At 36.8% G+C, this 11864-nt stretch overlaps 1 protein-coding gene across 3 annotated transcripts in view; it reads right to left on the bottom strand.

Moving 5' to 3' along the window:
* Positions 1-11864, bottom strand: part of LOC115214018 — a 60476-nt gene that overhangs the window by 38937 nt on the left and 9675 nt on the right. For 2 of the 3 annotated variants that reach the window (XM_036504865.1, XM_029783037.2), the window contains exons 2-6: positions 9919-9998; positions 7310-7464; positions 3376-3506; positions 2797-2932; positions 331-443 (exon numbers count right to left, since the gene is read on the bottom strand). In XM_036504865.1, the coding sequence (XP_036360758.1) occupies positions 331-443; positions 2797-2932; positions 3376-3506; positions 7310-7464; positions 9919-9921 (538 nt within the window). In that variant the 5' untranslated portion in view covers positions 9922-9998. The remainder of the gene's footprint in view (positions 1-330; positions 444-2796; positions 2933-3375; positions 3507-7309; positions 7465-9918; positions 9999-11864) is intronic. The other variant, XM_029783038.2, reaches the window with a different exon arrangement.

Below are 11864 nucleotides of genomic sequence, written 5' to 3'. Positions count from 1 at the left end.
TGCCGTTATGTTCTGAGTTCAAATTCTGCCGAGGTCGATTTTGCTTTTCATCCTTTTGGGGGTCGATAAATAAAGTACCAGTTATGCACTGGGGGTCGATGTAATCGACTTAATCCATTTGTCTGTCCTTGTTCGTCCCCTCTATGTTTAGCCCCTTGTGGGCAATAAAGAAATAAGAAACAGTTAGTTACATAGACAGATAAATAGACTTAAATAGGAGGAAGAGAGAGAAAGAGAAACAGAGAGAAAAGGGAGAGAACAGACAAATAGCCTGAAAGAGAGAGGGAGAGAGAGAGAGAGAGAGAGAAAAATTACCAAATCTGGACTTACTAAGAATATCTTGGAATTGCTTTTTACTATGTTTAGTTGGAGGGTTCTGCAAGAGGCTGAGTAGAATTGCACTACGATCTGCAAGATCAAGAGCGGATTTGCCTATATTGTCTCTGTAAGGAATAAAAAGGGCAGGAAAGTACATAGATAAATAAACACTGTTGCAGTTAATGAATTATGTGGTTGTGTGGGTGTACATATGGCTGGGTGCGAGTGTAGGTATGTGAATGGCTAGATGTATATATATCTGTTGTGCAGCAGAATGCATGTGTACGAGTGGTTGGATGCATGTGTGCATGCAAGTGTGGTTGGATGTAAGTGCATGGCTGGGTGCAAATGTGCAGCAGAATGCATGTGCATGAGTGGTTGGATGCATGTGTGCATGCAAGTGTGGTTGGATGTATGTGTATGGTTGGCTGAATGAATATGCATGTGTAGCTAGGTGTAAGTGTGTGGTTACGTGCATATGGGTTTTGTGCGGCTCAGTTTATGTATAAATATCTAGTTGTTGAACAGCAAGTCAGCTCTGATGGAGTGGACCTATGATCAAAAACACTCCAGCCATGGTCATCCCACTCTTTCAGACATTAGTGTATTTAGGACTATATTATTCAAGGTATCTTTTAAAGACAGAGAAGTGTTATTTGAGAAAGATTTTTGGCAACTATTTTCAATAATGTGAGTGAGCATGTTGAATCTTCCTCCCTATATGTATGTGGTTACTGTTGTTTGGCACCAGGACAGCCTTGTTTAAGTAAGCTTCAGACATATCATCTAAGACATACACAGACACACACACAAATGTATATCTAGCTTCGGTCTATCAAAACCACTCACAAGATTTTGGTCAGACTGCATCTATAGTGGAACAAATTTGCCCATGCAGTGGGACTGAATTTGCAATAATGTGGCTGGGAAACAAACTTCTCAAAACACAGCCATGCTTGCACTTCTGTTTGATAAAATTTAAGAAGACTGCAAACTTTTATGAACTTGTCCAAAACCACACAGAAGAAAGAGAAAATTTATGGACACAAACTCAGCTTAATCAGAGTTGATTAACAACAAGAACAGCAGCAGCAACATATATGATGATGATGATGATGATGATGATGATGATGATGATGATGATGATAATAATAATAATAATAATAATAATATGAGGACGTGTATATATATATATAGAGAGAGAGATAGATAGATAGATATGCGTATATTTATATGCATAAATGTCTCATATATATGTAAGCATATACCTATGTGTATATGAGGATGAATTTGTGTGCAAATATACGTATATGTGTGTGTGGGTGGCTGTATGTGGGTATGTGTATGTGGGTATGTTTGAAACCACATGGTTGTGATGTGAACTTCATAATTACACAATTAAATAAGTGGCACAACAGAATGTGTAGAAACTAGTGCTAGCCTCTGCCTGCAAATAACACTGTAACAAAATAAATTTTTTTTTGTCTTTGGCTACTAAGTGTTATTTCCTATTTACACTTCTATCTAGAAATCAAAGAAAACTATTACTATCCCTTTTAAACTTTACTTTTGTGACCAGGACATCAATGTTTTGAAACTAATCTATTTCTATTGCATTTCAGACATTCAGCACTGAGTTGCTGAAGCAGAAATATTGCTATAGCTAATATTCTGCTCAATACCACAGATTTGCTTGTCAGTTGCTTAACCTTAACCACTTGAGCATGTGGTCAGTCTTAGTGGCTGACAATATGTGCATCTCTGATCATGAGCAGGAGTAGTGGGGGAGCATCACAGCAATGTATTAAGAGGGATTCTTTGGGGTTTGAATAAATGTAACAAAAGCAAAGTTTGAAGGAAATATTAGCCATTTTTCATAATTTCTCGAGGTAATCAAATAGGAAATAACAGTTGCTACCCAAGGACAAAAATTATGTTACACATAATAGGTGCAGGAGTGGCTGTGGTAAGTAGCTTGCTAACCAACCACATGGTTCCGGGTTCAGTCCCACTGTGTGGCATCTTGGGCAAGTGTCTTCTGCTATAGCCCCGGGCCGACCAATGCCTTATGAGTGGATTTGGTAGACGGAAACTGAAAGAAGCCTGTCGTATATATATATATATATATATATATATATATGTATGTGTGTGTATATGTTTGTGTGTCTGTGTTTGTTCCCCTAGCATTGCTTGACAACTGATGCTGGTGTGTTTACGTCCCCGTCAGCGGTTCGGCAAAAGAGACCAATAGAATAAGTACTGGGCTTACAAAGAATAAGTCCTGGGGTCGATTTGCTCGACTAAAGGCGGTGCTCCAGCATCGCCACAGTCAAATGACTGAAACAAGTAAAAGAGTAAAAAGTAAAGAGAGTGTAATTAATTCAGATAGTTCACAAAGTAGGAATAAATTATTTTTCTGAAAAACTAATTTATTTACACTTTAGAAAGTTTTTATGTTTGAATAAGATATGTTCTTACCCTCTTTTAATCTTTAGTGTTGGGTCAGCTTTATGGATTAGCAGTTCTTCCACAATCTCAATGTTCCCTCTTGAGACAGCCTCATGAAGTGGAGTGCAACCATCCATGTTGACTGCGTTAACATCAGCACCACGCACTAGAAATTACATAATGGAAATGAGTCAAGAGTAGCATACTGAAGGGAAATGATATACAGCAAAGAGTTAGTGCTTTGAGTCATTCATACCTGTGTGTGTGTGTGTGTGTGTGTGTGTGTGTGTGAGAGAGAGAGAGAGAGAGAGAGAAAGAGAGCAAGCATAAAGTGGTCAGTGGGTTAGATATGTAGTCTAATAATAGAGATTTACTTAAGATAGATACAAGCATACAAATACAGTGAGAGAGTAAAAAAGAAAAAAGCATATGAAGTCATCACTGTGATAGATACAGACAGATAGTAGAGGGATTCACTAGATACATAAAAACAGAATGAGAGAGAGAGATGGGGAAGGAAGAGAGAGGAGAGAGAAAAAAAGAGAGAGAGAGAGAAAGAAAGAAAGAGAGCAAATAAAAATAAGTATGTTATCATCAGCAAAATCTTACAGCAGAGACATTGTACCATGTCACGTGAGGCATAACAAGAAGCCCAATGTAAAGGTGTGTTTTGGCTTTCGCTGCTGTCCTTCAGGTTTACATCAAGTCCAGAAGCCAAGAGCTGGCATACACGCCCCATACTGAAGAAAAATCAAACAGTGTAATTAGGATTACAATGCTAATAGGTATTTTCTTTAAAATGTCTCAGTGAAATAAAATATTAATATTCATTTTAATATTGCTTTTGGCGAGATCAAAGATATATTGTCATATACACAGCTGTAAAGAAGTGTGAGCAAAAAGAATGTCAAGGGCATACATAGACCCTATTCTTACATATAGTTGTGTGGAGGCGCAATGGCCCAGTGGTTAGGGCAGCGAACTCGCGGTCATAGGATCGCGGTCATAGGATCGCGGTTTCGATTCCCAGACCGGGCGTTGTGAGTGTTTATTGAGCGAAAACACCTAAAGCTCCACGAGGCTCCGGCAGGGATGGTGGTGATCCCTGCTGTACTCTTTCTCCACAACTTTCTCTCATTCTTACTTCCTGTTTCTGTTGTACCTGTATTTCAAAGGGCCGGCCTTGTCACTCTCTGTGTCACGCTGAATATCCCCGAGAACTACGTTAAGGGTGCATGTGTCTGTGGAGTGCTCAGCCACTTACACGTTAATTTCACGAGCAGGCTGTTCCGTTGATCGGATCAACCGGAACCCTCGTCATCGTAACCGATGGAGTGCTTCCATCCACATATAGTTGTGTCACCTGGAATATCAACAGACAAGTGGAAAAGCTATCAATGTTGTAGGGATTTAGTTCTTTAAAGGCAGGCATGTTGAAGGTGTCTTATGCAGAAAGAGTGACAAATATTGAGGGCCTTAGATGAACAAAGTTCCACAGGAAGCTTCTCAATGACATAAGGTGACAACAGGCTCAATTCATTGGCAACCCGATAAGAAGAGACAACCTTGAGCACTTGAAGACAACAGAAAAACTACAAGGAAGAAGTTGGGGAAGACAGAGAAAGAAGATACTCAATGGTCTTACTAGCTAGAATCAGAATAACTGATGCAGTAATATGCCAAGTTGTATACAGGACAGGAGAGCGCAAGGGGTCCTGATTGCCGGTGCCTGTTGGCTTGTCAAATAAAGAACACTGCTTTTCTTAAGTATTTAAAAACTGATATTTTTCTCAGAGCTGATTATAAAACTCAGATGATTTGGATAATTTTGACATTTGTAAAATTGATGGAATAAATAGCTTTTTTCCTTTTTAGCAATACATATAACAATGAAGAATAACTTTATCAAACAAATGCTTGGTTCTCAAAGAGAAATCTTATGGAGTAACATTTATCCACAGTGCACTATAGTCCAGTCTGCCTGAAGTAGACATGCATTAATCAGTAGAATCCGCCACAAAACTAGTTATGTCCTGCTTTAGTAGAAAGTAATATTAATAGTTCAAACAGTGGAATGTGTTTTATGCTGTGAGAAAGAAGAAAAGTTTCATGCAGAATCCTCTGTAAAAGATAGATGTGCTTGAAAGATTATTATTATTATTAATATTATTATTATTAATATTAATATTATTATCATTATCATTATTAATATTATTATTATTATTATTAATATTATTATTATTAATATTATCATTATTATTATTATTATTATTAGTAGTAGTAGTAGTAGTATTAGTATTAGTAGTAGAATAAATATGTCTTGCTATTAAGTCACCAGCATAACAGTTTTAATTCCCTTTTACAGATGGCTATATCAGTGCTTCAGGTCTTTTAAAAATCGGGTACTTTCACTTGGGCTGCTCATTTAGGGTTGATCAAACTCTGTATTGTGTCCAGTTAGTACTACTCCATTCATGGTTCATGGTTCACATACTCCTGATTCACAGTTTCTTTGATGCAACTGCTATTGTCTTGGTATTCAGCCTGTTTTTGTTTTTTGGTATTTGAGCAGTATTTGTAATCTTTCTATATAAAAGTAAGGTTGTGTGTCTGTCTCCTATGATTTAGATTCCTAACTACTCCCACATTTTGCGGTGCAGTTTATCCAAATCTTATAGTTGTCATTCATATCGAGCCCTTCTGGGTATTAGCGTGCGTCTACGATGAGTCTACGATTTTAAAAATAATTTACCATCATTTTTTTCCATTTTAATGCATTTTTTTCGATATTATATAAGGGAAGTAACTCTCTAAAAATGTCTACGATGAGTCAACGATTTAAAAAAAAAAATTACCATCATTTTTTGTCCATTTTTAATGCATTTTTTTGCTACTTTTTGGCTATAACTCTCTAAAAATGCTTATATAGTTATTTCCCTTACAAACCCGAGCAACGCCAGGCGACACTGCTAGTTTTACATACAACAGTTCAACCAACCATTGGAAACAAATACTATATCATACGAGAACACAGTTTGAGATAAACTGGCATCTTATCCAGGTGATAGTTGACTCATATCTGCTTCATACTAAGAAACATAAGCACTATTCTATATAAACTTATGAAATTTACATAAAAATACTGGCTCCTGCAATACAAAGGTTGGTAAATGTTCATATGTAGGAAAACAAACCCTTCTCATTTATGCCATGGTAAAACAGCTTAAAAAAAATTAAAACAAAATAAAATGGGATGAAACAAGTGTGTGTTGACCAGTGATTTCCAAAGTGGGTAGTGTCACACCCTGAGGGTAAAAAAATTGGCTGACAGCAGAATGAAGAGTAGAAAGTGGAGGTCTAAGAAGCTAAGATATTAAGAGCTGGTAAAGGGTGACTTGATCATATGGAGGTATGGTATAATACATTTAGAATCATAGTGTAATGATAAATATGGACCACAAAATGAAATTTGCAGCAGAATTTTAGAAACTCTCAAAATTACGAAGCATTATGTGTTGTTCAGTTCCAGATCAGTTGTGATCCAGCATACACATAATCAAAAACACTCCAGCCACAAGCATCCTGTCTTTCCCCTAGTCAGGTATATTCCACCTAAGAATGCATTATTCAATGTGGTCTTCTTTTGTAACGCAGCAGATTGTGATTTAAACCTTTAGCATTCAAATTACTTTGTCAACTGTAATACCTATCTATTTTTATTGTTTTGAAATAATCAGGTATTATCTTGTAGCTTTTGAGATTTCAATGATGTGATTGTTTATTTTTAGAATGACATTGTGGGGTAGGTGTAAGAGACCAGCTCAGGCCAGTTTAAATGTTAAAGGGTTCAGTAAGATTTTGTCACTATTTCTAGCAGATCATTTGAAGTGATTTATCTAATCTGTTTCTACTGTAATATGTTCTTCACATGTAGTACATTGGTTACGATAAATTGTAATATAGGTTTCAAATTTTGACACCAGGCAGCAACTTCAGTGGAGGGAGTAGGTCGATTACACATTGACCCCAGTGCTCAGCTGGTACTTATTTTATTGACTCCGAAAGGATAAAAGGTAAAAATGACTTTGGGCAGAATTTGAACTCAGAACATGAAGGTGGATGAATTGCCACTATGCATTTTACCTGGCATGGTAACAATTCTGCCAACTCGCTGCCTTACAATGAATTATAATATTGCTGTTATTATGTAATCATTTCTACAGAGATGTTCAGTTGCATGCAGAAGTTCTTCATTGGAGACGATTTTCACTTTATTTGACTGAGCAAAGTTCAGAAGAATTTGCTAATTTTTTTAGTGTATGTCTGTGACTGATGAGAGCAAAGTGCATACAATACCAACCTCTATGATAAACAATATGGAATATATAAAGGTGATTGATGGATGTATGGGGTTAAAGATGACAGATACATTTATGGGACCTTAGCAGTTTGGAACACTTTGAGAATCACTGGCACAGCTTACACATGGTTACTGCTAGACAAGAGAAAATGAAATCAAAGATGTGAGAATATTGTAACTAACTTGGAATGTGCAGTGGCTTGCAGAAGTTCTTCATTGAAGACAATTCTCACATTTTCTGACATAGCAAGGTCCAGAGGAATTCGTTGATTTTTGTTGTGTATGCCTGGATCTGCACCAGCAGAGAGCAAAGTGCGTACAATGTCAGCCTCTCCCAGCTATAATCGAAAAGAGGAAGCCTGTTATAAGAAACTAATTATTTATAAGAGTGAGTTATGGCTGTGAATTTGACAGAAACAGAAGCGATTTTTTTAAAAAAGAAAAGGGTTTTATTTAGCTATTTCCTTAAATATTTCAGAGTTTTTACATCCTTCCAGGGCTGCTACAATAAGTATCAGTAATATATATTCTTTTCTATATTTAAGAGATGTGGAATTATGTACATTATTTACATTTGACGGATATTTATCCTCATGTTGTCTGCTGTTAATACAATGTTTCAGCTGATATACCCTCCAGCCTTCATCAGGTGTCTTGGGGGAAATTTTGAACTTGGGTTCTCATTCCTAAGGTATTTTTCGATGTTGTTGTTATTATTATTATTCAGGTCACTGCCTGGAATCGAACTTGGAATCTTGGGGCTAATAACTTGCGCTCTTAACCACTATGCCATATACCCATGGACAATTATGGAGTGAATTTTGGGGCTTATAAATCTAATATTCTCCTATCCTTCCTTAATACCGGTTCCCATATGCTATTCATATCTGCACTCGGTCTGCTTAGGAGAATGTTGTGTCCTAGCATATATGCTGCTTCTTTTAGTTTTCATATTTTCCAGTGGTGTTCTCTGTCAATTATTTTAACTTCATCCCACAGGGGGAGGTGGTCTCCATTTTTCCATACATGATCAGCTATACCTGATTTATCAATATCTCCTCGTGTCACAGCTTTGCAATGTTCCTCTACCCTTATTTTGAGGGGGCAACATGTTTCGCCTTTGTATAACCTACCACAGCTGCATGGGATGGAGTTCACGCAGTTTTTGGTCATATCCTCTGGAGTAACAGGAAATAAGGTGCTTTGTGTAAGAATACAACACACAGCCTGGATTGGGAACTGAACTCACACCCTCATCATTGTAAGCCCAATGCTCTAACCACTGAGTCATGTTCCTTCACTATTTTATATATATACTGGGTCATCCTATAAATAATCCAGTTTTTTATATTTCTTTTATTTTTCAAAACAAAGATAAAGATTTTTTGTAATCTAAAATGTATTCTTCATCTTCTTCAATGCTCTTCCATCTATCTGGTAGACTTGCAAGGCCCCTCTTTCAAAATTCACTTGTCCGTGACAAAAAAGAAAAAAAAAAACTCTCCCAGTACTGTTCTGACCTCATCTACAAAATTCTAACCCTCCTACTGTAGTCCTGCACTAACCACTATGTCCAGTTATTTTCTCCCAAAGCACTGGCTCTCAGGAATCTTCCTATTCATGTCTTTTCAGCAGGTGTTGACCTGCAATAGTTTAAGTGGGACATAAACAACATCAAGCTCACTAGTCTTGGAGAACCTGTGAAGATCACGGGCACCTCCCCTTCTTCCAAACTCAGTAAGTTAAAGATAAGTTATAATATTAATTCTATGATATTTGTTCTGAACCATTTTACAGACACCCTCTTGTCAACTCTCACTTTCAAAAATACAGTGAGTAGCCCACTGAAAATCTGTCCTCTAATTGTGATATATATCATCATCACTGTTCACTTTTCTATGTTTGCATGAGTTAGACAGAGTTATCTGAGGTAGATTTTCTCTAGCTGGATGCCCTTCCTGTCATCGACCCTCAATTGTTTCCAAGCAAGGCAAAATTTCTCCAGGATATGTTTATGCAGAATATTAGTAATGACAGAAACTGCTTGTATGACAGTGCTGCTCATTGTCATGCAGTGTCAAAACAAGATGCAAACATACACATATTCACGCATACAAACACATACATACATTGATACATAAACCATGGACTTTTTTCAGTTCCTGTCTAGCAAATCCACTTACACATCTTTGGATGGCCTAGAGACATAGTAGAAGTCACTTGCCAAAGGTGCCAGAGTGGGACTGAACCTAAAACTATGTGGTTGGGAAGCCAACTTTTTAACCACCACATCCACTTCTGAAATACATTTCCAAGAGGTTGAAATAAATATTAAAAAATAAAATCAAGGATCTAAGCTTTGAAACTATTCTGTCGGGTCAACATGTTTCAAATACTCTTATCTATAAAGTATGCAAAACACTGGCCCACAAGAAGTCATAGACTCCCAATAAGTTCTTTGGCATGGGATTGCTCCACAACAAAACATTTCAGCTGATAACATTTCGGGTGGGTTATACATAATCAAAATCAATACATAGTTAAACACACACACACAGCTGCCTTGGCAGCATTGTAGGCCCCTGGGCACTATAGTATATATTCACTGACAGCAAACCACAGCATAAACAGATCAGAATTGGTCTGCCTTGATCCATGAGATCCCTGCACCCATGCATTTAGATGACACTGCACACACACCATACATGCATATGTACATATATATATATATATATATTATATATATATATATATATATATATATATATATATATATATATATATAAACCTACCATTGTAGCAAGGTGAAGAAGTGTCCCATCATCAGAACATGCTTCATTTAAAACTGTTTGCAAATCTTTCACTTCTGTACCTGTTGTAAAAAAAAGAAAACAAAACTAAAATAAAACATTCAAAAACATCCTCATCATCATTAAATGTCTGTTTTCCATGCTGGACAGTTTGACAGGAGTTGGCAAGGCAAGGAGCCACACCAGGTCTGTTTTTGGCATGGTTTCTACAACTGGATGCCATTCCTAATGTCAAGCACTTTACAGAATGCACTGGATGTTGATTAACAAATTCAGTGCCTCAAACACAAAGCTGTTTGTTCTATTTAGTTCAACCAAAGTTAAAATCCTTTACTTCTACAAATGCAGTGCCAATGAATCACAAACCTCAAACACATTAAATGTCAAACATCATTACTAAACAATACAATTTGGAAATAAAGAATGCAATGAACTTACTCAAAGGAAATTAAACAACAGCCAGCCTGTTTATCAGGCAAACATTAGTGATATTACATTAGGAACAATGATGAGCCTTAGACTGACTCATTATACATATGGACATCACTATTTTCTGTTACAAATTAAACATACAAGTAAAGGGTGCTTTGCTGTGAGTTCACCTGGTTATGGATAAGCCTTATAATCTATTTAAAATTTATCCACAAACCTAGCTATTACAGGTTATATAATCATCATCATCTTCCAATCTGCAACAGTTACAACAAATTTAAACTGTTAATACTGATTGCATAAAGTATTCAGAAAAGAAGAAGAGAAATATAAAAAACAAAAGTTATATATAGGTACAGGCATTGACTGTGTGGTAAGATGCTTGCTTCCCAACAACATACTTCCAGGTTCAGTCCCATTGCATGGCACCTTCTACTGTAACCTTGGGCTGACCAAAGTCATATGAATGGATTTGGTAGACAAAAACTGAAAGAAGCCCATCGTATATATATATATATATGGAAGCACTCTGTCGGTTACGACGACGAGGGTTCCGGTTGATCCGATCAACAGAACAGCCTGCTTGTGAAATTAACGTGTAAGTGGCTGAGCACTCCACAGACACGTGTACCCTTAACGTAGTTCTCGGGGATATTCAGCGTGACACAGAGTGTGACAAGGTCGGCCCTTTGAAATACAGGTACAACAGAAACAGGAAGTAAGAGTGAGAGAAAATTGTGGTGAAAGAGTGCAGCAGTGATCACCACCATCCCTGCCAGAGCCTCGTGGAGCTTTTAGGTGTTTTTGCTCAATAAACACTCACAATGCCCGGTCTGGGAATCGAAACCGCGATCCTACGACCGCGAGTCCGCTGCCCTAACCACTGGGGCATATATATATATATATATATATGTATATTTGTGTGTGCGTATCAAATGACTGAAACATGTAAAAGAATAAGAGAATATACAATCACACCCGCTACAACCACTCGGTGATGATGATGATGATGATAGCTAAGCAGTTTTAAGAGAATGACTAAGTTAGCTGACACATTATGGTAGATTTCCTGATGAGACTCCAGTTATTTGACCAATAGAAATTTTACTGGGTAAAAGGGAAAATATATATATATATATATATATATATATATATAGGTGAGAAAGTTGATGTGTGTGAAAGCATGTGGTTGGATGTATAAAATATAGAAAAGAGTGAAAAAACTACAGGAGGCTGGTGTTATAAGGTTAAAGAATATATTTAAGTCGTTACGTTAGAAAAATGTTATAAAATTTTGTGTATAGTAACATAGCTTTTGGAGAAATAACTGGTTTTGTATATACTTTTCAAATTTCTCAAATTTCTTTATCTACATCGTGTCATGTCTTCGTTATGAAGTAAAGGGAACTCTTCTTTTCACTTCATAACGAAGACATGACACGATGTAGGTAAAGAAATTTGAGAAATTTGAATAGTATATACGAAACCGGTTATTT

Source organism: Octopus sinensis, linkage group LG7 (genome assembly GCF_006345805.1).
Source record: "Octopus sinensis linkage group LG7, ASM634580v1, whole genome shotgun sequence".
Taxonomy (NCBI): domain Eukaryota; kingdom Metazoa; phylum Mollusca; class Cephalopoda; order Octopoda; family Octopodidae; genus Octopus; species Octopus sinensis.
Note: the sequence above shows the minus strand (reverse complement) of the source record. Positions and strands in the feature narration are given on the sequence as shown.